This window comes from Megalopta genalis, chromosome 4 (genome assembly GCF_051020955.1).
Source record: "Megalopta genalis isolate 19385.01 chromosome 4, iyMegGena1_principal, whole genome shotgun sequence".
Lineage (NCBI taxonomy): Eukaryota > Metazoa > Arthropoda > Insecta > Hymenoptera > Halictidae > Megalopta > Megalopta genalis.
Genome location: NC_135016.1, coordinates 26,749,710 through 26,777,045, shown reverse-complemented (window position 1 = coordinate 26,777,045; position 27,336 = coordinate 26,749,710). Strand labels below are relative to the sequence as shown.

Sequence of the window (27,336 nt, the reverse complement as noted above, 5' to 3'; positions counted from 1 at the left end):
AGATCTTCCGTTGCATAAATTTTTTCATATTTAAGAAAAAAATCGGCCCATAGAGGGTTAAGTTAAAATTTCATAAAGTATCAGGATATCTGTAATTTGTAAATGAGATTCCCATATTTATTATTCATATTTCGTGCGATACGAAAGTTCCAGCGCCCCAACTATTTACTACGAGTAGATAAATAAATAAGAAACGACCAGATACTAAAATTTAGTCGTCATTTACCGAAAATCGGTGATCACAGCAGCAGGTTACTTCCACCTGAAAGTCTCTCGGAGCGATTTAGTCCGCTCCTTCCTTGTAAGATGTCGTTAGGCCGTCCTAAACTGTGGGCCATCCATGTGGGTATGGTGGGGCGGTGTAACAAAGGCGCACGTGGCTGCGCTTTGCCGCACGTTAGAGCGCGTGTTCCGTAGAACTCGCGCCTACGTTGCATAGATGGGTAGATAGTTATTAACTCTCTTTGTAACTTGTAACAATAAACGTGTATATTTTTACGCGACGCCGTGCGTCTTACAACTTCTTTTTGCAAGGCTTGGATACTCTCTGTACAAGATTCCGTTACTCTCTGCAACGGTCGCTTTCGATCTTACGAAAGTCTATTTGAAACAGCTACGTCGTGCCGTTGTGCGCGCGCAGCATTAAGGCGGCTTCGCTGGAGCCACTCATGGAAATGCTGCCTGTGAGCGAGACGACGAATCTCGACCCCACAACAGTACTCCGAGTGACAGCGTCATTTTGTACTCACATGTCAGGCTTTTTTTTGTTCCTTATAATGTAGTTTAACCTAACTTATAGTAGCCTTAAAACTATATATAAGACAGAAATATCTTGATTTCCTTTTACAAACGACTTATTACACTAAGTTTCTCTGGCCGTAACCTTTTTCTCGTTTACATAAGTTTTAACCCCTAACGGACGACGACTTTTTCGGTCGAGTCAGGTAGCAGGACGAGACGATTTTTGCAAATATGTCGAGTGTCTTATATGGTACAATAAAATGATCTTACATATAAATTATCTTACAAAAACGTTATGTTTCGTTAGTTCATGTATATTCACACTTTAATGAATATAATTTTACAAAAATTATGATTTCTGGTTTCGTTTGGTGTGATAGTTTATAAAACATTGACCGAGATGCATTCTTGATTTGTCTAGACATGTATCACAGAAACAGGTCGTCTCATGTCTTCCCTCTGGTTTGTTTCGACTGGAACAAACTTTGCAATCTATCTTTGTCCAGTAACAATTACATGCAGTTTCCCGTTTAGACGAATTTCGTCAGAGTTGGCCGTCGAACTTGAAGATCTATCTCGTGGTTGACGATAATCTCCTCTCACTTTGTTGATCAAAATTTTGCGAAAGTTCAAATGTGTAACCGGCTGTTCGTTTCTCTGTCTTTTTACACGTTTGTAGAGAATGTACGAGTTGATTAAACAAATTTCCAGTCCACGGAAAAATAATTTACGCCACCACTTCAGGGACTTCCTCATAAAACAGTACGTTGAACAATGTTGGAGATAATGAAATCTAACATAAACACCGACTGTCGCCTCTCACTCGCCATTCGTCCTGCCGCGCGAAACGCCGTGGCGACCGCGAGTCGCCTCTCGTCCGCTAAGGGTTAACCCTTTGCACTCGAATGGCGACTCTGAAGCGCCACTAAAAATTGGTGTACTATTTTTCAAAATCATTCTAAGAGCATCGAACTCGTTTCTACTTGAAAAAAAAACTATTAAAATTGCATTGTACTTGTCAACAGGCTCAATATCATGTGCATAAGTCGCAATAAATTATATAAAATAGAACTACTGTAGATCAGAAATCATGTTTTGGATTTCGAATTCGAATAGCTTCGACCGCAAAGGGTTAATATTATCCTGCGTGCTTGCGGAGGCTACAGGTTGCGTGCGTGAAACACACACGCAGGTTTTAAACGCTCCACTAATACATTTTGAACTGTACCTTTTTACTTCGATTTGGTACACACGATCCGACATCCGTTCGACTACTTTGTGTGGGCCGGTATAAGGACGCTCGAGCGATCGCTTCACCGAGTCAACCCGTAAAAACACGTGTTTACAGTAAAGCAAATCTTTAACACGTTGACTGCCACGCGTATTTACAACAAAATCTCCTACAGGCCACCCGTGCCGCTATAGGAAGCGTGCGCTGTTAATTCATATCTGTTTCTGTTCCTGCATGAACAGTTGGAATCTTTGCCGAGTACCGAATGGTATAACTTAAAATCTCTGCCCTTATTTTTGTTCAATAATGAAAAGAGATCGGGGATTGCCCGGAAGGAGAAGCATAAATAAAATTACATCGACAGATTCTGATTCGGGTACTGATAAATATAATCTTAGTGATAATGAATGTTACGAAGATACTATTGACGAGATTTTACGAGAATTGGTCATGGAAGAAGAAAGAAATGTTGATGATACCGAGGAAGCTACAGTTCAAATAAAAGATACGAAATGGACCGATCAGAGGCACGAGCATATCTGAAAAAACAAACAACTTTTTGTCCAAGCTGTCCTGATCAACCTCAACTTTGCAGAGAATGTTTTAATGTTATACACTGCGAATAATTTTTTTAATAAACCGTTTTTATAAGAGAATTCAATAGTTTCATTACCTCTTGTAGAATATTTGTCGAAATATTTTCGGAAATCCTTTGTAAGTAGTCAAATCAGCGCCACCCGAATTACGGGTAACGTGGCCTGATGAGAACTTTTGCTGTCACCCGAATACGGGTGATGCGGCAGTCAACGTGTTAAAGTAGAACGCACGCTTTTTGTGTTTACAAAACGGTACAAGCCTTACTGCGCGCACGAAATCTCGAAATTCTCTTCAAAATGTCCCAGAGTCTGCAGTAAAATCTCCGTTCGAAACAAATTCGCTAAAAATGTGCAAGGTGTCCTGCCGAACATAAATTCCGCCGGCGATGCATCGGTGTCTAATCTTACCCGTGTACGCAATCCTAACAGTACGGTCGGAAGTTTACCCGGCATGTGTCGCACGCATGACACATAAGCGCCGCTTTAAGGTCACGGTGCCACCGTTCGACCAGACCATTGGAGAAGATGGATGGTGTGCCGTTGTACGGTTTCGTTTGCATCCAATGATGCGAGAGTAATGCTTGGAAGAATTGCGATTCGAATTGACTTCCTCGGTCTGTCGTTGCAATTTTGGATGCACTATAACGCGAAACCCATGCGTTGAAAAAACTCACGCAGCGGTACGGCTTCTGGCCGGAGAGAGAATCGATCGATCATTGCCAAAATGTAGCGATATCCGTCCGATTCGCGTAATGGACTTACAATATCGATGACAACGTGGTCGTTTCGACCGTCAGGTGCAACAAATGAGACTGGATCGTTTTCAACGTGTCTCCCGACTGTTCGCAATATAATCGCGTGTGGGCTGGACCCCACATAAGCCTGATTAACTTGAGAGGGTAACTAACTCCCTCGGCGAATTTTCTCGAATTCTTCATCGTTCTCCTGTGTTTGAGCCAGCTTGCGTAGCTCTATGTAGGTAATTTAATAGACTCTATACGCGGCATAGAATCGGCTACGATATTGTCGACACCTGCTAAATAATCGAACTGAGTCGTGAATTGACTTATAAATAATAGCATGCGTTGCTGACGCGAGTCGGCCTTATCAGCGCGCTGCATAAATGCGTAATCTAGTGGTTTGTGATCCGGTTACTACTTTAAAATTCCGGCCCTCCAGAATGGGTTTAAAATGTTCAATTGCATAATAGATAGCCGTTAAATCCCGACCGTAAGTGCTGTACTTTTATTGTGCGGAGTGAAACTAATTTTTGCTACATATTTTGCGAAATTTTCCATAGCGAAATCTGACTCGTGTGTCACCGAAGGAAGATCACAGACCAGTTAATCTCGCATCTATCATTGCGACGAGAGTAAGTGAGATAAACACTCAGGAATGCATGCATTCGTAGCGGCACGAGGTATGCTATGTGATAGTAAAAATTAACTATTCCCAGGAAACGACGTAATTCGACGTTTTGGAAAATTGCTAACAGCCTGAACTTTGCTGTTGGTTTGTAACAGTGTCGGTTAACACGATAATCTATGGAAATTAATTCTGGGACGCTGAACTGTCATTTATCCACGTTAAGACGAGGATAAAACTGCTCGAGCCTTTGCAATGCAATGCAAATGTGCTCACAAGATATTCCTTTGCGGAGAAGGAAGCAATCAAAATGTCGTCCAAGTAGACGAAACAAAATCTAAGTCGCCTAGAGCGCCATTAATGGTACCGTTGAAACGTTTGAACCGCGTCACGGAGACCGAATGGCATTGCTAAATATTCGAATAATTTTAAATAGGGTAATAACAGCGATTTTTTTGCTGATAGGCCTTATGGACATCGAGACGAGAAAAAACGGTTTTGCCGTGAAGGTTTATCGAGAAATCGCGTATGTGCGGCAGAAGGTGTCTGTCTGGAATTATGACGGTATTGAATCGCCGTAAATTCTCCATTCACCATCCTTTTTCGGTGCAAGATAAATGCGACTGGTCCACGAACTACTCGATGGCCTACAGTCTACAGATTCCGGCTTCGACAAGCCGTTGAAATTCGAGCTTCGCAGCTTTAAGCTTGCTCGGCGCGAGGCGCCTGGCACAAGACGAAACTGGATGTGCTTCAGTATGTACGTGACGACACCCCCCCCCCCCCACTGCTCCAGCGGAGCTGTCTGGTTAGCGCCAGTGACTCCCGGAAATTTGAGAAGAATGATCGCAATTTCCGATGCGCGATCGACCGCGTGCGCAGAGACGTGGGTTCACGTTTTTCACCGTGCACGAGACGTGCAATTTCGTAAGCGAATCGATCGATTTGCGTCCTCGTAGATCTACGGTAATACCGTAATAAGTTAGTAGATCAGCACCTACGACAGGATAAGACACTGCAGCTACGCAAAAGTCCCATGTGATTGGACGGCCCAAAACGAGAGTACGCGTCGACCCGCCGTAAGTAGTAACGCGCGTATTGTTCGCGGCATAGAGTCGAAAATTGCTGGATTCGAGCTTGCCGTTCTTGTTCCCAGGCAAAAGAGATTTGACTGATCCGGTATCGATTAGGAATATATGCTCGGAACGTCTATCTCGAACATGGAGACATCTTGATAGCGTTTGACCTTCGCCTCCCACCCCCGAGGGGGAAGGTAACACTAGTTTTCCGAACGCGGAACTGTTGAACGCGAACAACGATTCGTATCTTTTCGCAAATACGCGGCTGCACCGTCCTTTTTTTGCACCCAACATAGCGTGCAAATCGAGTTTGTGGTAGCTTTATGATCTGTGATAGCTGTGATCTTCATGTCGATTTTTCTAGTCGATCCATTCTAGCCGACAACATCGTGATATTTTCGGAAATTTTGTCGATCTTAGATTCTATAGTAAGTCTTGTAAGTCTTGTGGCAGCTACCTCCAGACCCGCCAGCAGATGGCTCCTCTCCCCGCAAGCAACCGATCCGCCTCGATTCCTATATATACAGACTTCGTCCTTTCTACCGACATTCCTACCGACATTGCCTTACTGATGAGTCCTAGCGGGCCCCGGACGAAACGTCATCCCCTCTCCTTTTCTCACCCAAACATCCACACAACACACCACTGCACCGCGACTCGTCAAGAGACAAAGTCCGTGAACGAATAAAGAAGTTTTCCACCGCACACAAGTGTACAAGTAATTTCGAATCATCCTACCGCCAGTTTTTTCTATGTTAAGTTTACAGTAAATCTCGTCCGCAAATTCTACTAATTCCTGCTAACTCATGAGTTTCGATGCTGCGAGTATATTTGATCGAGAAAAATAGATTCGACGACTTCGTCGTCGCAACGACCGCCGCCAAGGGCACACAAGTGGTACAAAATTTTCGACGGTTTCCGTCGGTGGTAACCTGAACTTTTGGTAACTGACAAAGGCGGCTTTCCGCTGACGTCGCAAACGTTTAATTAATACGAGTTTTTATGAGATCGTACAAGTTTCGGGGACGTTGCCCGATTAATAAATCTCTACATGTCGAGACAATTTCCGGTTCTAGGGCGTCGATTAATTAATCTGTACGCGTATTACTAGCCGTTATTCGTGCTGTATCCAACGTTGCCTCGACTTGGATAGTTGCTAAAGAATTTCGGAATTTTTGGTACCCCGCATGCGTCTATATTTCGTACTTCCAGAAGAACAGCATGATTGTTAGCTGAGCCCTAGTTTTCCGCCATTACGACGCGCTATTAACCTCTTAGGCACGACGCGCCACTATAGTGGCTTTCGCGGATGTCATCTCTCTGAACGACGCGCCACTATAGTGGCTTGCTCTAGTAGCTCACTCACTCATCGTTTGAATCAAATAATCGTCTTCATATGCATTGTTTCACACTTCTTTTGTCTTCACATCGATTTACAACAGTCTATTTCCGCAATCCGGAAATGGCGGGTTCCTCGGATCATTTGAAGCAACTTCTTCCTTTACAAAAATGTTCTCCGAGGCACCGTTAACGAGTTATTAACGAAAAACAGTGACCAATAAGAATCGAGTACGGCTGACGCGAGGCGGGCCAGCCAACCAGCGCACGAAGCCCGGTTCCGCTCATTGGCTCGATCGCCTCGCGCCAGCCGAGCTCGCCTCTCATTGATCACTGTTTTTCGTTAATAACTCGTTAACGGTGCCTCGGAGAACATTTTTGTAAACGAAAAAGTTGCTTCAAATGGCCCGAGCAACCCGCCACTTTCGGATTGCGAGACATTTTTGGGACACCCTCTATATATAGTATCAGACTCTGTACAGTACATATCAAAATCTGCCGTCCAGGGACATAGCCTCGCGCAGAATTCAGCCGTACCTAAAAGGTTAACTTAGATATAATTTAAGGTGGTCTCGCTTACGCATCCTGGGATGGAACCTTGTAACTGAAGCTGCAGTTCTCCACGTTGTGGGTGTGACGAGCTCGCCAGATGTGCACGTTGATCGTCGCGGACGCCGGTTGCGCGTAGGAACACGTGGCGATCCGTTGTGACATTTGGAAGTTGTTGGGGACCACGCGAAGATCCCAGATGAAGCGTATGCATATTTCGTCGCTTTCCTCCAAAAAGTGCTCGGACTGTCAATGCGGTCCTCGAAGAGACGTTGAAGTTTCCAATTTGGTCCTTGTCGGGACGTCGGTTGGTCAACAATGTGGGAACCCGTATGGGTATGTTGGTGCACAAAGGGCGCACGTGGCTGCGCTTTACAGCACGTCAGTGCGCGTGTTCTGTAAGATCCACTCGTACATTGTATAGATGGGTAGATAGTTACGAACTCTCCGTGTAACTTGTAACAATAAATTAGCAAATTTCTACTCGACGCTACGCGTCTTATTAACTTCCGTTACTCGACGCCGTGCGTCTTACAATTTCCCATTGCAAGGCTTCGATCTCCCCTGTACAAGGTTTCGTTACTTTCTCCAACGCGGTCGCTGTTGATCCTTCGGCTGGTCTATCGGAAACAGCTACGCCATGCTGTTGTGCGCGCGCAGCCTTAAGGCGGTTTCGCCCGCGTACTCATGGAGATGCTGCACGCGAGTGAGACGACGAATCTCGACCCTACGAAACCGGTTCGATCCGGTGTGCACCGCGCAGGGAACGGTGCGCACTCCCATTGACCAGGCTGTAGTCTGTAGTCAGAGTCGTTCGTGTATTCGGGCCAATAGTAATCGTGCGGTGGCTTTGAGAACACGGTACGGTCCCTCGTTAGTCTGGCCGTGGTGCATCTCCGTCTCCGCACGTCACGACGGGTAGAACGAGCGAGCGATAGAAAGAGGAAGAGGGGAACGCGAAGAAAGACGCAGTCGTCATAGGCGAGAGAAGGGCAAAAGCGACGCGAGCGCGAGACCGAGACGTCAATTTTAGTCGACGAGTCGGGAGTCGGGAGTCCGGATCGTTCGTTGTTCGTTCGCGTTCGCACGAGTAGAGCGAGCAGCTCCTAAGAGAGGAACGGTAACAGTATCGCCAGGCGCTCGTCTCTCGTCGCAGACGTGCCTCTAGTTTCCGGTGCAATCGTGTTCAGAAGCCGCGGGGAAGCTGCAACTCTTCTTCAGCACCAGGACTCCGCAGCGGGAGCCGCGCAAGACGAGGTGAGTCATCCACGTATAACGATTCGCCTGTCAATTCGCGCGATTTCGATCGGCGGTGAAACTGTGCTGTTTCCCCTTCGTGGCAACACGCATTTTCGATCGATTCGCCCGTTTCCGTGGCGTTGGACGGACCGCCGTCGCCACCGCCGCCGCGACGCGCCGTCTCGCGCCGCGCCGCGCCGTTCTGTCACTGTTTGCGCGTCTACGTATGCGTGACCGCGAGTTCCCTCGATCGTTACGATCCACGACGTGCGTGTTTTCTCATTAATAACAGGCGGCCTCGCGGCGCAGCACTCGGACCCCATTAACAACCCAGCGTCGTCGTAGCGAACGGTCGGGCCTCTTTCCTTCCGTGCCCGCGATGATCGATCTCGGTCTACGACCAACCCCCTTCATCGCCACCCTCTCCGCCCTCTGTCCTTCTTCTACGAGTACTATCTCTTCCTACCCCGAAAGATGCGTTTCCGAACCGCCGACCCGCGATTCCGGTGCGCGAATGTTACGGGCACGGGCCAAAGACGATCGCGACGCGACGGCTCGATAAGTCGACGCAGCCCGGGAAACGCGCGATCCATCCGACGGGAAACGAGGTTAGACGGTGCACACGCGGCTATCCATGCGAAAAATCAATACACCCTCACTCCTGGGCCACGAAGCTACGAAGCACGAAGCCACGATTCAGACGCGCGCGGACGGATTCCGAGAATCGGGGGATTAGCCTTACGAGAAAACGACGATCGCCGCGGGCTCTGCCTAGAATGCTCCCTTTTGCCAGCGACGGCGCCGAGCGAGGATCGATTTCGGGACCGTGTGCACTCTGCTCTGCGAGCGTACACTGCCGCTCAAAAGTACCTCTGGACTTTGCAATTTATCCCTGTCTATTTTATTTAATCAATTCTATTCCGAATGTCTGTCTGTTATTATATTTTATTTTCCAATTATTGGACGCCTTTGCGTCCTTTTGAATGCTTTGTGAAGAATGCAAAAGGTAAAATATTGTTCGTGTTTTCGAATAGTCTTAAACGTATGGGGAATTTGAATAGCAATTGAATAGAAAAATGCCGTCTTCTGTAACAGCAGCTGAAAAATTAAAGATAATTCGACCCTTGTGTTAGATTTTCATGTTCTCTTTCAAATATCATAATGATCCTTTTTTGCACCCTGGTGCACGCATTTCTAATTTCAAGATATAAGTTTAACCGAAACTTAAAGTTACTTACATATTTCATTGCTGACGTTGTATAACTTTTATAACGTGGTGTCTAAAACGTAATATCTAATATTGAGTAACATTCATTAGTGATTTCGTAACAATTTTCAGATAACTTGCAATGTAGTAAATATTGGAATCTTTTTGAACGTCAGTGTACACGCGCGATGATCTGTAAATTGAAGCGATAAGGTTGGTTTCTCGAGGGGTATTTGACAAAGAATACGGTTTTATCGGATGTCCAGGTCCGAGCATTAAATTTCGTACATTCCATCCAAGTTCCTGAATGTGTTCGTCGCTAGTACTTTTTATTCAGTGCTTTTTTTTTCTTTTACATTTAATATATTACCCGAACGTTTTTCAACCGATAATCGGCCGAAAATTTGATACAGGTCTTCGGAACGCAAGGTGCATCCAATTCTTGATCTTTCGGTCGACGCCATCTTGGTTACGACGAATTTCCGTGAACTACTTTTCCACATTCCTTTCTGTCAAACGTTTTTTTTCCGGTTAAAGATTACGAAGCAATTGTACTCTGCGGTTTCGGCTGATATTTCGAGCAGATGTCAACCGTCAGATTTTACGGAGTGGAAATGCGGTTCGGGTCGCAGCTGATCCCCAACAGTTTCGATTTTCGCGGGCGTGAAGAGCTGCTCCTAGGCGATGCACCGTGCTGCTGACGTTCGAGCCAGCTTGCACGGATAAAATGGAAAAAGTTCGTGACTGAATTTTAATATTCGCGGCCCTCGCCGGGTCGGCTGTAAAAGTTTAATGGGATTCCGATGTTACGCTCGAATATCGAATTAACAACTCGTCGGAGAGGGACATTGACTAATACCGGAATCGGTTTATTTCCATGGGTAAATCTGTGTGCACCCGTTCGTAAACCTCGTTCCCCATCGATTGTTGTTCTACATGCGTCGTCCTCGCAGATCGCATAGTCTGTAATCCTGGAATTTTTCTGCACGCCGAATTAGTTTTAACAGCACAAACGTTTCACAATTCGATCCTACGAGTCGACAAAGCATAGTATTGACAACGGGAAGAAGAATTTTGCCCAACAATAATTTAATCTAAGATCAGTCTTTCGTGTGGCTAGATTGAAGATTTCATGATGTCTCTATATATATAAGAAATTATTATAAAAGTCTAAAATATCGGCAAGCGCATAGTCAATGTTTCCCAAGCAGATCAATGTTTTAATTAGCAGAAAGGCTCCGGGCATCACGTTAATCCTCTCTAATCGCAACCATAAAAATGCAATTAGCGTTCTCGCATCTACGATCGCGGCGATACTTTCAAACTAATACCGTGATAAATGCGAGGACAATTGTAAGGCTTAACGGTCACGCCCGCGTCTACTCGAAACCAGATCCTCGTAATTTATACGCTCCGAATTAGATGCGACAGCTATCGGAGGGTCAGTTTAAGGTCTGCGTCCACCGCTAAGGTTCTCTCAAGAATCCCGTGCGTCCGCGTCCACCTCCGCCCAGGAATTTTATTCTCGAGAGAAAAACTCGCCAGCGGTCACAGACCCGAGAGCAACTTTCCGACAGTCGTTACTCATCGATTTCACCCTCCTTAGATCGATTGTCTGAACTGTTTCGAACACATTTCTGATCTTCTTGCCATGTTCGAACGCTTCTCAAAATTTTGGTATATACTTTTATTGCATAAAGTGAAACTGGTGGGAGAATGTCTATAAGTCAGCGATTCAATGTTACTTTCTAACAAAAAGAAATTTTAACATAGGTTCCAAGTGTTGGCACAAAAATTGATTAACCCTTTGCACTCGAAGCCGTTTTAACTGTAACTTTAACTTAAAATTTCTGATTTATAGTATTTCCATTTGATATGACAAAGTGCATTTTATGCATATTAATTGAGTCTCGTGGTGACTTGTACAACTCATACAACTTTTAACCATTTTTTGAACCTAAACTTTATTAATATAAAAATTATTTTGGAATAATTTTAGTGGTGCCTCAGAATCACCAATCGAGTGCAAAGAGTTAATTTTCTAGTTTATATAGTTGCGTGTTTTTTGTTTGGTCACTTCAAATTGATTACTATTGGAATTAGTGTAAAATGAAATGTAAATTGGTACATTCCGGTAAAAAAAAATGTGTTTATCTCGCGGCACGCGAGGACGGTCTTTATTCTCAATGAATCATTGAAAACTTGATAAATAGGACATTCCAGCTAAGGAGGGCGGGACAGATGTCGCCTTTGCTCTTGACAACCTAATTTCCGGTTGTTCGTTCTTGAAAGCGTACCCTTCACAATTCGTCGACTTTTGACATCACTTTGATATACACAGTCCCGATAAAAACTACTTACAAACAAGCAGAATCGAAAGCGTAAAATTTTGAAATATCGAAACTTAACCCGTTCACTTCGAAATCGTCCGTTATCGATCGAACACCGTAATCGTTGACCAAATCGTTCGGAACGCATCGCAAATCCCGAAACCATCTTTCCTCGCCCCTGTTCCTCGAACGAAGAAACCTCAAGCGCATCTTCCGCCGCCGACAACTATCCATCGCATTTCAGAGAACGCGAGATCGATGGAACTGCGTTGGACAATTGTTGTGTCGCGAGTTCGCGGTATCTTCTTCCGGGGAACAGATCGTGTAGCTCTTATCAATCGTCCCCGTCGATCATCGATCAGTTGTGCAACGGAACAGGAAGTCAAAGAGAGAATCTCGTCGGCCCCTCGCAACGGGAAGAACACGGTTGCACGAATCGTCCATCTGCGATTGTATTGTAACGCACGATCTATATTTGCATGTTCGGTGTATTGCGATCGCTCCAGAGGGAACCGCGTGATCGACGCCCGAAATTGCAGCTTCGTGGCCCGTGAACGCGACGCGAGGCAGCGGAACGCTGGCGCTGCAACGAATTCCGCGGCGAATCGAATTCGGTGCGATTCCGGAGCGATTCCGAGCTGATTCTCGCGGTTCCTCTGGCGTCCGCATGTTCCCAGGAAACGACGATACTGCGCGTACCATCATCGCCTTGGCAGTTGGCATGCGGCCACGCATGATTATCTCGATGTATTCGGGCAGTCAGTTGTTCTGCATGATGACGCCACACTTTGACACGCAACTCACTTCCTTTATTGCGTTCTTGGTTTTCGTTTATTTACGCTCCTCGTTTGTTTGCTCGCGCGTTCGCGCCAGGCATCAACAACGATTTCCAAGGGCTGATTTCTGAAGATCGGACGGACGATCTCTAGAGCGAAGAGGCGAATGGAGATATCGCGCCGCCCGCGTTCTAGATTGCATCGCAATCTCGCCGGGACGTATCAATGTCTGCGATCGGCGAAGGGCGCGCGCAGGAAACGTTCCATTAGCTTCGGACGAGGCGGTTCGTTTTCTCGGACGGTTCGCAATTAAAGAATCCAGATAGAAATGGGCAGGTGGACCGAGAGATGGGAATGTCTGTGGACTTATTCGATAATTCTGCAATTACTTTCTTAAGTGCTCGTTCGAGTAACGTGGTTTCGATTGCACGCCGATTTTCTTCTGGAAAGATTTCCTTGATCTCTTCGAATAATGCTCTTATCGCACGGAATTTCATGCATTTGTATAACAAAATAAGTAGCTGCGAAGTTAAGAAAATTGAGGATCGTCTTTTGCAGGATCTAATCTCTTGCAGCCGTTACGGACAATTTATGTTTCCCATGAAAATCTACAGTCTAGTGATTTGATGCACAATAAAGTATTATACTAAATCGTGCTAAAAGTGTAATTATTATACTACGGATTTTGTGCGCTTACGAGAGGAATGAATAGGTCAAACAAAACTGTAAAGACGTTAGAAGAATGTAAGGATATTAAATTTTGGACTTAATACATTTAACTTAAAATTTAAATAAGTAATTATATTTCCCATGAAAATCTGCAGTCTAGTGATTTGATGCACAATAAAGTATTATACTAAATCGTGCTAAAAGTGTAATTATTATACTACGGATTTTGTGCGCTTACGAGAGGAATGAATAATAGGTCAAACAAAACTGTAAAGACGTTAGAAGAATTTAAGGATATTAAATTTTGGACTTAATACATTTAACTTAAAATTTAAATAAGTAATAATTTATAGCTTGATACATTACTAAGTTATTACGATTATTAAAAGTGAAAAGAAAATTTTGTCATGAAAGTTTATCGACAAAGAGCGAATCTTCAAATCATACAAAAGCTTCACTTGCTTGGAAGTGCGACTATTAAGTGTACAAAGTTTGTAATCTGTGTTTCGAGTACACGTTTCAGTTGTTTAAACATATATGACCGCACACACTTTAGGAAAAGTGGACACAGTAAAGGTCGTGAGAGAGACGTACAAATGTCAGTGCTTCGTTCACCATCACCAACGGCACTTCCAATTAAGTTCTATTGTTCTTGCGGCCGTTCGTACACTTAACGGCACGAGAATTCGTAGAGTACCTGTTTCGTTCCACGTGCCGGTGGACTCGACGATTGTTGACTTTGTATTACCTGAACCATAATTGCAAATTCGTCCGACTGGCGATAATGACGGCTGGTGGTGCACCGGTCCTTTCGGCTGCATCGCGTCACGAGCGGAGTGCAGTTCACCATTTAAGAGGATGCGCAGCGTTGATGACCGCCCGTAGAATTGCTACGTGCGTTTCGACCGAATTAATTAAGCACTTGGCCAGATCCGGTTTTCGATATTTCTCGAATCCTATGCTCGAGAAAATCGGGTATGGTCCTGTTTAGAAATTCTTTGTTGCAAATTATTTTCTACGCGACGAAAAAAATTTATATCGACTGTACGTCTGCATTCGCTAATGACCAAATATCGCCAACAGCAAAATAGAAATTTATTCCAATTTAAAAGAATCGGATAATATTTGTAAGTGAATTTACGTTTTGAAGTTAAACTGTATTTTTTCCAAGAGATGCCACAAATTTGATAGATGATAGGAAGATTCGATAAAATTGATACAATTTATTCATAGCTTTTTGTTATGACGGTTCGTGTTGCAGAGACACGAATTTTCCGACTGAAAACATTCGTAAAATCGTTGCAGCGAATAAAAGCGACATAGTGGAACGATTAAAAGCATCACTGGGGCACAGAGAACGTCATTCGACTCCGGTGGCGTCATTCTTTTTGAATACCACGTGTACGTATAATATTTCACGAATGGAGAACACAGGTCCAGTAACAACGAGGCTAACGCGCCAGAGAGAAATAATAAACAACGCGATTCTCTGTGAAAATAATTGCACCTCTGCTCGTGACGTCATTAAAGGTCGACCTGTAAGAAAAGTCGCGACATTTGGGTCACCAATACAACTCGAATTTTCTGTGCGGCGGGTAGTATCATCCATGTATAGGGTGTTTCTGAATATGCGAGAGGTTGTAGAGCGCACGAAGGACGTGTTGCGCGATTTTTTTTGGTCCCATTAACTTCTTCATTAAGCGGGGAAGCTGAAGTTCGAATTTGGAAGTTTGAGCTCGTAACAACGGCACCTTTTTAACTCGTTGCACACGAGTGACGATGCTGAAGCATCGTTTAAAATGGACGTAGCATAATTCACAACCGTGTTTAAATTCTTAAAAATCTGTTTGTATTTAACAAAATTGCTAAAAATTTCATTAAAGCGAGTTTAAATGCGCTTAATAGTTTATAAAATGTTGGAAGGAAATGAAAACTGTTAAAAGGAAAATATCAAGTTAAATAACAAAGCGTGCAAAGGATTCGCTTACTATCAGAAAGAAGAGTGTATTACTAGGTCAGCTTACCTAAAAGTTCGAATTTGGAAGTTCGAGCTCGCAATAACTTCACCTTCTTAACTCGTTGCAGACGAGTGGCGATTTTGAAGCATCGTTTAAAATGGACGTAGCATAATTCACAACCGTGTTTAAATTCTTAAATCTGTTTGTATTTAACAAAATTGCTAAAAATTTCATTAAAGCGAGATTAAATGCGCTTAATAGTTTATAAAATGTTGGAAGGAAATGAAAACTGTTAAAAGGAAAATATCAAGTTAAATAACACAGCGTGCAAAGGATTCGCTTACTATCAGAAAGAAGAGTGTATTATTAGGTCAGCTTACCTAAAAGTTCGAATTTGGAAGTTTGAGCTCGCAACAACGTCACCTTTTTAACTCGTTGCACACGAGTGACGATGCTGAAGCGTCGTTTAAAATGGACGTAGCATAATTCACAACCGTGTTTAAATTCTTAAAAATCTGTTTGTATTTAACAAAATTGCTAAAAATTTCATTATAGCGAGATTAAATGCGCTTAATTGTTTACAAACTGTTGGAAGGAAATGAAAACTGTTAGAAGGAAAATATCAAGTTAAATAACAAAGTGTGCAAAGGATTCGCTTACTATCAAAAAAAGAAGAGTGCATTATTAGGTCAGCTTACGGATTGAAAAATTAGTTTACAAACAATCGTAGTCGATTTCAAAGGCATTCCTCGCAGTCCACTTGTTCCATCAATCTCTCTTTGTTAGTCTCTCGCCATCAAAGTCCACCAAAAAGAAAAAAAACAACCACGCGGCACAAACGTTTAGTGTCCAATGTTTTGATTCCGCTGGGTAAAATAGCCCAAGGTAAATACCACGTCCGACGTGACAGCGTTATCAAAGGTTCGCTGACAGTCAGAAATCATTGCCGATGCCTCGATCGCTAGTCCGAGCACACACACGAAACCTCTTTATCTTGGATTTTCTTTATTTGCCCGTTTGCCCGTTCGTTTGCCTTGTTGACGTACGTTATTGGCGTATCGGCTTCGGGCACGCGTATCAGCATCATCGACACCAGCCGCCAGCAACACCGCGAGGACTGCGGCCGCAGTGGCAGCAGGCGGCAGAAGCAGCAGCACCAGCACCAGCACCGGTAGCAGAAGCGGAAGCAGCACGCATCGAGCATTCGGTTGGACCGCGTTCGTCAAGGAACGCGGCTGTCAGAAGTGAGAACAGTCGGCGAGAAGTAGTGGCACCGGAAAGGCGGACGGCCGAGTCCGCTGCGAGGACGTCCGAGCGGGTCGTCCGATCAGTCGGTTAGGGTTCATCGTGGGCGAGCAACAGCGGCCGGACTTGTCGCCATGCCGGCAGGTATTGGCGCTTCGTACAGGTCGTTAGGCGACCTGGGCGAGGACGTTTACAAAAGCACGACGATCGTCGACCAGACACAGACCACCGGGCAGAGCGTCCTCGAGAGCGTCAAGAAGGCTTTCAGTTTCGCCTCGCCCAAGGTCGAGCTCAGGAAAAAGGACCCGCTGATCGAGGACCGCCGTGAGAGCGTCTCGATCGTCTCAAGGTAATGCCTTATACGATATTGTCCGCGAGTACAGGGGAAAAACCGGTCGGCAAGTAGGGTGACGGTCGCGGGACACACACAGTCTCTCTCTCTCTCTCTTTTCTCTCCCCTCTCTCTTTCTCCCTCTCCCTTTCTCTCTCTCTTCTCTCTTCTCTCTCTCTCTCTCTCTCTCTCTCTCTCTCCCCCTCTTGTCTCTTCGCAATTGTTCCTCGACCTCGTACCAGTCTATTCGGCCCGTGATCAATTATGGTACAGGCTTCGATCCGATACTAGACTCTGCCCAGGTCGCTCGTGGAATTACTCTATTGTCTCCTCGTCAGAGCTACTTTGGCGGTAATAGTTCGCTGGAGCGAGGGGTTAGGTTGATCGTTGCCACTTTAGGGTGACTTTGGGCTCAGCGCTGGAAACCATTAGGGGATGAAAGTATTAGGTTCATTCTACTGGTTCTTGCACATCTTTTTAGAGTCACTGTACAATAAGGGAAAGATTGAATTTTGATTTACAAATAGTGTTCAAAGTTAAAATCTTCTTTCTTTTTTTTATCTTTGCTAGTTGCTTGTGTAGTTGCACTCGAAAGAGTGAACGCACAAGAACATAGAAGGCTTCGTTTCCAAATGAATCGATTTCCAATTGAAAATTCGAGTATATAATTTATAGTTAAAGATTGCTTCATCATTTGTTTAATGGTTTAATAATTTCGTACGGGATTATCATGTAGAAAACACGATTACTTAGATTTCTCTTAGTATAGCACGGTAATTAAAAATTCGATCGATAGGTTTCCGGTAGATAAAGCGTTAATTACGAAAGAATTACTTGCAACATTTTTAATCGAAATCTGATCTCACCTTTTTAGAACACGGAGGAAATTATATAAAAGGATACTGTGTGAAAATTTCCAGTTGTTAGCTCGCGTTGATTCAACCCTCTTCGATTAATTCCACTAGTTCGAAGGTATAGTCCGTATATGATCATTGCCGCTCGTAGTGCAATACTTTACGGAACGAGCGCAACGAATCATTCGAGTAGTGTGTACACGGTCAAAATGAATTAGTCGAATGTTAATTGAAGAGGTCTAACGATTTTAGCGTTCGCACGTGGGAAAAATTGTTATCTGGCCGGTAAAAATCATTGGAGAGTGTCGGAATGTTCGAAATTCTCTGTTATGCAATAATACAGAGAATTTCTTAATCTCTCGTATCGAAAATAAATGTGTTCTTAGTTGATTCCATATTGGAAAAGAATTTTGTATCGGCGATGGCCGTGGATGACTGGTTGGTTATGACGAGCTCGTACGTTGTCAGTCGACAATCGTAAATAAGCAGACACGGTATGTAATTTTCTAGAACATTGTGCAATGTTTGTGCACGTGCGTCGAATAGTAATTTAAGAAGCGTAACGATGTATATACAGTGCAATTGAATCCAATATTATTTTCACTTCGGTGGAAACATGTTAAAATTTAGTCTTTGTAAAGAGTAGCGAATATTTTTTTTCCGCGTAAAACTTTGCAATGATGTTGTGAACGCAACATGCTCGAATAAAACGTACGCACGCGCGTGCTTACTTTCGATGCCCACTGACTGCGTTAAGCTGTTTATTCAACCACGTCGATTTTCTAATAAATTCCGAGTACCTATAGACAAACGCTATCGTGCATTTTGTATAGCTTAGAGTCGACAGATTTCGAAATACAGAAATAATTACAGAAATAATAAATACAGAAATAATTAGCTGTTCTATTTCGAATTTAATGTTTCATACTTTCCTAAAATTAAACATTCTTCGCGAAACCTAAGAAAACTGTTTTCTCCAAAACAAACGGTGCAGTCTATCGTATGATAAATAAATCAGTGAATCATCGTTGCAAGTTCTCCAAAGGATTATCTTTCGATCGTTTTTGAAACGTAGATATTTCTCGATCGGATTTTAAGATATTCTGAATCCACGGCAAACTGACCTGTGCAGAGTCAGACCTAAGGAGGTCGCGTGTAATCGGTTCGAGGTCGAAAATGTCGGAGGCACGGTTAGAGTGGCTTTACTATTGGCCACGGTGGCCGTCCGTCGACTGGCGACTGGCGTCGAGGAATCGATCGTCACAATTCCCTGCCGTTTTGTGCCGGTCGAAACGAAAATCGCGGAAAAATACTTGGTGTACTTCTGAGAAACGCATTGATGTACGGGGCCGCTTTCCAATTACTAAAACCTATCGCTACTAAAACGTCTGACTCACCTAACTCACCGTGCTAATGGGCATAGATCTGTGTTTCACGTGCTGCGGGAATCGTACCTTGTTTCCGTGTTGGACTAAATCTGAGGGGTCGTATTCTGCGTTACGTCGTTCCATTAGCCCCGCGGACGCTCCATTTGGTAGTTAACGTTTATTGCGGCCGAGATATTGCTGTTCCATGTTCGATTTTTCTCTTGGAGCCATTGCCGGTCGATCGATAGCAGCTTACTCAGCCGCGGAAACATTTACGATGCTGTTCGCAGCAACGAAGGAAAGGATGATCTTGTTGAAAATTCATCGTTGTGTCACTTGTTAGATTTATTGTATTTCGACGTGCGCAAAATATTGTAAGATATTCAGTTTTATTGGACGCAATAACTAATCGATGGCTATGGAAGCGTGACATATTTTCGCACAGAAATGATTCGTTTCGCGTTTTAGAAATCAACTTCTGAACTTTTCGATTGCCGCTTTTGAATTATCATTGACCTTAAAGGAATGGAATATTTGAATAATTATTCTAGCCATATTTTCTTGTTCGGTCCGACCGTCGAAAGTTTCGATAGATCGAGATCTTTTGTCCGGAACGAAAGAGAGATTGTTGTTTTCGGATTTCTCGGTGCTTAACCCTCGAGTGAACATTTTTCCGGTAAAATGCGGTTCTATCTTTAGACTAAACGGTTTATGGCTTAGATATCCGTGTGCGGTAGTAACGTAGTACCGATGATACGCTAACGGTAATACGACTCCAAGGATTCCTATAACGCGACCGCTTCGAGTGCGTTCCTTCGACTCCACCTGACGAATCGAGGCACGTGGTGCTCCCCATTGTTGCCCGAATAATCAAAGACTGGTTTAACCTTAAGCACGGACGGACTTTAGGACCGGAAGTTGGAGCCGCGACTATTGATCGGCCTGGCTACAAAAGCAGGCCACGAGGTAAGCCGCATCATGCGACCTGAACGTCATCCCTTTCCTCACGCTGAACACCTCCACATTCTACATTGTATATTTGCTATGGCTGGAGACGTTTTCCTAGTCTTCCTTCGCTTCGTTCCAGTTGTGCATTGTGCTTCGTAGTCTCTGTGTTTCGCATGCTGACGTTTCACGACTCGTTCTCGGTGATGCTTTTACGATCCGACGAAATTACCCGTCACAATACTCGACGAATAACGAGTCTCTACCGACCTTTATTTGTCCAGATGAGAGTCGTTCGTTCTTATTGCTCGATATGTTATGACGAGATCTTTTTATAGGTCCGACCAGAGGGATCTTAATTTGATCAATAACTGCAGCCCGATACCGCTTGTTTCACTGGAAACATCGATACGAGACTGTTTTCGAAGCGAAGCAAAATTGATTCGCGCAATCTCGACATCTTACAACTTTAAAAATCTTTCGTAACACCTTGCCATACTTCAACGGATCTGACTCGTCATGGAGATTTCTAGTAATAAACAGTTATGCGTGAACGTTGTATCGTTCTTTTAAGTCGGAATCAAATTTTGTCTACTTATCATCAATATTCGAGCATGGAAATAAATGTAGATACACAATAAAATATAAATTTTCTTTTTTTTTCTAAGAAATTATAACAATTGAAACAGTTCTAATCATTGAAGTCGTGAAGATAATGGTACGGCAAGGGTTAACAGTTCGCTGAAACGTATTAATTGGATCTGTAACGCCTACGTTACATGGAAAAGAATTTTAAAAAATGTCTTTTGTGGCAGTATTCCTCCAGAAACTAATAGATTACGTTCCTGGGGATAACTTCTCATTAAAACATGATTAATATTGCTTACCGCACTCACGAGCAAGTAATCTGCTACCACAATTTATGCACATGTCGCACGAAACTCTTGCCTTCGATCAACAATTTTCGAAAAGACACAAAACTGGCGAACTCGAAGAAACTTCGAGTCATCTCCTTCAATCGTTAAAATTTACACTGCACAAAAGACATTAATAATTTATCCCTATGGTCAGACCTAAGCCACGAATCGATGCAAAACCGCGAAATTAGGCTTCGGCTGTGACTAGGTTTTGCAGCCCTTCGTACGAAAGCGAACGCAGAGGGTAATCTCGTCCAGTGAATCTATCGCCGATGTTACGTTATTACGATAATAGTGGTCTGTTTTTCAAACGTCGAGGCCGAGGTAAATCGGCGGTCACGGTGGCTGGCCATCGGACTCGTGTCCCAAACGTTATTAGCCCCGGGGTAATTGGGGTTGCGTGGTCATTTATTACGATCGGCGGCGTCTCATCGCGTCGCGTCTCGTCGCTTCTTTTGAAAGGCAGACCCAGCACACTGGGAAATGGTAGTGGGTAGCAGTGATAGTTTTATTTCTCCTCGTGCACGAAGCCGGGATTCGGGATGCGTTGTTCCTTTGTCCCCGCAACGCTCGAGTTGCATCGGCGTGTGCTTCGCGGCGCGCGACGGCAACGCGTGCGTTTGCGGAAACCGGCTTCTCGGTTCGAGTAATCCTCGGCGCGAGGTCGATCCACCGAGAATGACGGACCTAGCCGACGACACCTAGCCGAATGCGCGATACCATCGAGGACACTCGGAAACCGACGTTGCTCTGTCCTCGAACGCCGACACTGCGGTTTCGTTCTCGTCGAATCTGGTTTCACCCTGAAACTATCGCGAGCCCGACCAAACCCGCGAAACTGTATCTTACGTTGGAGACGACGAGAGACGGTTACCCGATGGAAGGAATGTATTCAGCCACTCGAGGCGCGATCCGACGACACTCGGCTGTAACGTTTAGGGCGCAGGATACTGTGTTCGGTGTTCACCCCGGCCTCTGCAATCAAAGCCATATCAACGCATCCGGAGGAGACAGTTATGAGCAACCTGTGGATTTCCCGCACTCGCGGCGCGAGATAGTTCAGAGGTGTTGAATTTTGAATCTCTGGTGGTTCTAGTATTTTCTGTCAACGGCTTAGGAGGGTTGCTGAAGGGGTTGAGGTTTAAATGGGGTGGCAAGTTCAAGATTACTTAAAGCTTGCTCGAAGGATCTGTTTGGAATCTGTCGCGGGCCTGATATTCTTAGTTCGAGGGTCAATGGAAATGGTTATTTTATTAGGGCTTGGCAAATTTCAAATCACTCGCTGAAATAAAAAATTTAGCTTTCAGTTAGAAACTCCCTAGAAGAATAGTTACAAAATTATAGAACCTTTTTGTTCTGAATTCTGAAGGATTCTTCTTCAGCGTCTGCGAAATCCTGCGAGTTCTGTCGTTCAATTTGATCATTGTTTTGTAGAGAATAATTTTTATAGTTGTACACTTTATAACAAAGCTGGATCCTTGTTCCTCTTGCACAGTTGGCAATTATTGAAAATACAAAAGGACTGTTCTTCCATCACGGAGTCCATAATTTCTATTTAGAAAAAATCCCTAGAAGAATAGTTACAAAATTATAGAACCTTTTTGTTCTGAATTCTGAAGGATTCTTCTTGAGCGTCTGCGAAATCCTGCGAGTTCTGTCGTTCAATTTGATCATTGTTTTGTAGAGAATAATTTTTGCAATTGTACACTTTATAACAAAGCTGGATGCTTGTTCCTCTTGCACAGTTGGCAATTCTTGAAAATGCAAAAGGACTGTTCTTCCATCATGGAGTCCATAATTTCTATTTAGAAAATCTCTAGAAGAATAGTTACAAAATTATAGAACCTTTTTGTTCTGAATTCTGAAGGATTCTTCTTCAGCGTCTGCGAAATCCTGCGAGTTCTGTCGTTCAATTTGATCATTGTTTTGTAGAGAATAATTTTTACAGTTGTACACTTTATAACAAAGCTGGATCCTTGTTCCTCTTGCACAGTTGGCAATTATTGAAAATACAAAAGGACTGTTCTACCATCACGGAGTCCATAATTTCCCATCTATGCTAGGAATTCGTTTCTTTGTTTCTAGTATGTATCGTTATGTTTTAAATAGCCTATGTTCCAATATACACTTTGCTGGCCGATTCATTAGAGCGTTACCTGTCCATTTGTTCTTTGCATGTCAGGAGCTAATGACTCTTTCTGGGGACAACGCGTACACTATCCGTCCTTTGTTCGTCACAGGCTGCCACGAGGATGGAATATGTGTGAATCTGCTCCGGATAGCAGTTGTCAGCCATTGACTGTCTCGTCTGAAAAGGCTCTTAGTGGATTATGCAAACTGAGTCACGCAAGTGGGACATGTCATTGTTCGGTTGCGGATGAAAAAAATATTCGAGCCGAGAAAGTTGTATGGTTTTGAGCAAACGCGAGCTTCTATGAGCATTACTGCTACAAATCCGCGATACGAAACAACGACTTTCCTTCACGGTTTACGCGTTTATACTTTCGACACAGCGTTCGGTTAAATCCTTTTTTCCGTGTAGTTATTATTACGATTCGTTTGTCTAGATTATTCGCTTCGCCGTGAATTTTTCATGCAACTAGTAGGCTTCACTTTCAATGTTATCAACGAAACCGCCATATATTTCGATTATATTCGAAGAAAACGGCTCGCCCCACTTTATCTAGCACGCTCCGTAGAGCGATGCAAAAAGCCCGTAGTCCGGCTAGGGTGCATACTCTATCGGTTCTCGCAACTCACCGCGAGGCAATAAACCCCGGCAAACGTTACAGCCGACGTCGAAAGGAAACGAGACATAACTGTTCCTGTTTTTCAGCTGGCCGATAAATTTCTTCCAGCGGGTAACGGCAAGGCATCGCGACGAAATCATTCTCGGAGGTGCAAAGAACCGAAGTCGAGAGGAGCGTTGCTAGCGAACGTCTTCCCCGTAGGCTCGTGTGTACCTAAAATTAATCGCCGGTTCCCCGTGACGTCGTGTTTGGAATGAGTTTAACAGTTCTGCCTGCTAATGTTCGTTGTTGGCACCCGGGTAGAGGCTGCAAGCCGCTAGGGCTGGGCGTCGTTATTATTCGCCGCCATTTTGTTCTAGGGAAAGACACAGGATGCCGAGCGCCGCCACCGCCGAGGAATCAGCTCTGTTGGGGTAAGTTTCGCTCACAGAACGATCATGCTCATCGACGGTATAACCGCATAATGTGATCCAACCCCCAGCTACCCGAATTAGTTGTATCGCAACCCTGGTAGCGTAGTCTCATCCTCCGGAAGCCTAAACGCGATCGCATCGTCGATCGTGTCTCGATCCGAGCATCGATCCAAACGACCCCCTTGTTTGTTTGCGAGCGCGTGCACGCGTTAGACGCGTGTCAACGCGACACGTCGACCGCTGTTCCATAGGGATTCTGCGAGGTCTGAGTCCGAGTCGAGAATCGGCATTGACCTCGTTGTCGGCGAAGCCGAATAATCGCCGGTAATTGACAGTCGCGTTATCCAGAGTGGCGACGTTATTGCTCCTTTTCAGAAGTACAGACAAGTCGAGGCTTCCGATCGCCGCGGCAGCGAAGTGGGAAACTTATTGTTAGCGCACGGTACACACGGCAATGATTCTCGCCGGAATGCGCTGTTTAAGCTCCCACCAAAGAATCTGTCCCGAGCACCGCACTCCACTGAGTGCTCCGTTTAAAGTGTTACAAGTGGTTCTCTCGGAAACGATTAGCGGCGCCGATTAAACCGCCTTTTCGCGGTTTCACGCTCGCGTTCGCTGCGAGACAACACGACCCCGGCCAAAGATCACCTTGCTTCTCCGCGACTTTTCCGAGTCCCGGCCTGGCTAAGCCTAGGCAATTTTGACTTCGGTAGAGCGTGTACGGGACGCAACGTTGACCAACATAAAATGCGAGAGTGGAGACGAGAATTTGGAACGGTAGAAAATGGCAATTGCTCTTTAAATGGAACACGTGTCTATTGATTCTAGGGCATTGTTTAACATCCGCCGATATCGAGCTGATTTTCTAGTCGATCTTCGACTAACGCGACAACGTATCCCGTCCACGGCAAAGAAACGATTGCAATTGCAATTAAAACATGCTAACACGAGGTTTTAGCTTGGATTAAAATCAACGCGACTCGATTCTCCGATGATCAACTGTCTGGAGGATCGTGTACTCGCAATCGCAAAGTGGACGGTGCAGTTGAACGTGGCTGGAAGGCTAGCGTAATATTTGCAGGCTGTAGTCCCGCGACGCAAAAGCAAATCGATCGAACACATTAACTCGCGTCGCGGAGAAATGAAATTGCGATGGCGTGGGTGGTTGTGTGTTCTACCCAGCCTCCCCCCCTCTCCCCCATGTGACGTACGTTCGAGCACCGCGGTTACCGTTCCATTCGCGGCAGGAAATATTTTTGATTGCACCGAGTGCCTGGCCTCGTCGGCAAAAGTGAAAAGGGACGGAGTGTGAACCCGTTTTCTGGAGCAGAAACCGGAACCGTGATTGTTCACCGAGATCTCCGCGAAGGCGGCGACGGCGGCTATATTCTTTATCGAAACAGCACCGTCGCGGAAACTTTCGTCGCCGTTGGGGCGGGGGCAAGCTCTTGGCGCCGCGCCGCGCCGTCGCGATCACCTTTTCTCGTTTAAATGTAAAGTCCAGATGTAATTAGGGGACTCGAAATGGCGTCGAAACTCTCAAGGTTCCACGGGGACAGGCTCGAGCCCCTCCAAGTCCACTGTATCGTAGTATGTAAAACTGGAAGAAGTTTGGCCGCGCCAGTTCGGGTCGCTTGGCTCCGGCTATATAATAAACCGAACCGCAATTAAACTCTCTGCTGTTCGGTAACCCTGTTCGAAGTTACCGGCTCGAGGAATAGGCACTAGAAGAAGTCGGAAGAAACGCATTCTAGAGAGCTAGTTGCCGTTTCCGAACATTTGTTGACCGAGAAGTTCGTCCAGGACGTTATCGAATGCGAGATCGCACAGAACTTTGTGCCTATAGTCTCCGTTCGAAGCTACAGTAAATTCTTCCCAATACTCAAAGTTTTTCTATTTGTTTTACGACGTGTACGCACGTCATAAGAAAATGGCAATCTTACATCTTACGACAAAAATACTTCTCCTACGATCTAGATTAAAATGCTTGTGGAATATATTCATAAATTTCGCACATTTTAGAATAATTCTAGAACAACTTGCTGAAAAAAATTGCATCCAGTGTGATCGATAGAACGCATACAAAATTGATCTTAAAAATAGATCGACGCAGCTATGTGATTAAGCGGTTATTAATTTTGTTTCACAGCTCCGGAAATATTAATTAGTACTGTCAAAATACGAATTATTTAAGTAGCTTTAGTCATCTCCAAAAAGATCTGGAAGAAGAACCGTGCATGTTGCAACGCAAATTTCTGCAGAAATTTCTCCCGTTATCGTGTCACCGTTACCGGTTCTTTGAAATGCTCGTCCGATGAATGTGTGAGCACGGCTCGAAATGCCATGCAGTCTGAATTACAGGACAATTCCGAATATTTTGGCCGGATCGTCGGCACAATGGCAGCTAGCGTTGATGCAGGGCACGACATTAAATTTCAAAGCCTCTGGACACGTCGCATTGTTCTCACGTAATTAAACTCGGAGAATTAGACTTCTATCTTCTCTATCTGCCAAGCCATAACAGTCCTCGAATCGCGCCGGCTCGCTTCGTGAATATTTCCTCCCTCGAATCTATTATCAACTTAATGTGTTCCCAGATTTAATGATCAATACAACACCCCTTCCTTCGTTCCCTTCCTTCATGATTTTCATCTGCGCATTATCGATCGAATGCGGTATTACAAAAATACTTGCAGCATGAATACGAAATCTTTTAGTCGATAAGATTTTGATGAAGTTTTTAGGATAAGGGCAGAGTGTTTATAAATGAATTGAATGTTACGTAACGCTTGGGAAATTAACGACAACTCGTAACGAATGCAACGTTCGTTGACGGTTGATTCACCGAATCCAGGGTTTTCTTAGACAAACGATCGAAGAGGAGGTCGGACGTCCTACTTGGACGGCAGGCGACGGAATTGCCCGCAGTAAAACAATTAACAGGCAAATTAGGATCAATTATAGAAGATTAGTGCCAGCAGATAGACAGACCGTCGCGCGGCACGGCGCGACGCGGCGCGTTTCACAACGCGGGTTCTTCGTTCCGAAAGCATTGAACGGCTGACAAGGGGTGGGTTTCTGCACTGCCAAGGAAAGAAATGGAGAACTTGGGGATATCGATTCACGTGGTATTTGTGTCACAAGCTTGTGATAGCTCGCAATGCCATCGACTAACTGGAATAGCACCGCGGGTGGAAAAAAAATGAAGTTACACCACCGTTCCGTTAATCGATATTTAAGCTGCTAAGAGAAAAGCGCTGCAATCGCTGTAAATTAATAAGTAGCGGCGTTACAAAAATAATTTGCAAATTTAGAACGGTCCCGAATGAATTTTAATCTGCTAATCGCAGAAAAAAATGTTCAATATGATCTACCAAGATGCTGTTTTAAATGTTTTATAATAATGATAAGCGATTGTTTTTTTACCAATATTGTT

At 44.5% G+C, this 27,336-nt stretch overlaps 2 protein-coding genes across 10 annotated transcripts in view; both read left to right on the top strand.

The window, feature by feature from the left end:
• Positions 1–7,387, top strand: part of LOC143259328 (uncharacterized) — a 34,802-nt gene extending 27,415 nt beyond the window's left edge. Inside the window, exon 2 of the mRNA XM_076520893.1 lies at positions 6,917–7,387. Within this exon, the coding sequence (XP_076377008.1) occupies positions 6,917–7,061 (145 nt within the window). The 3' untranslated portion in view covers positions 7,062–7,387. The remainder of the gene's footprint in view (positions 1–6,916) is intronic.
• Positions 7,388–7,665: 278 nt separating this feature from the next.
• Positions 7,666–27,336, top strand: part of MESK2 (misexpression suppressor of KSR 2) — a 63,578-nt gene continuing 43,907 nt past the window's right edge. For 2 of the 9 annotated variants that reach the window (XM_033473806.2, XM_033473805.2), the window contains exons 1-3: positions 7,670–8,156; positions 16,160–16,672; positions 23,847–23,900. In XM_033473806.2, the coding sequence (XP_033329697.1) occupies positions 16,458–16,672; positions 23,847–23,900 (269 nt within the window). In that variant the 5' untranslated portion in view covers positions 7,670–8,156; positions 16,160–16,457. Of the gene's footprint in view, positions 8,157–16,159; positions 16,673–23,846; positions 23,901–27,336 lie in introns of all 9 variants that reach the window. The other 7 variants (XR_004490633.2, XM_033473810.2, XM_033473808.2 and 4 more) reach the window with 7 other exon arrangements.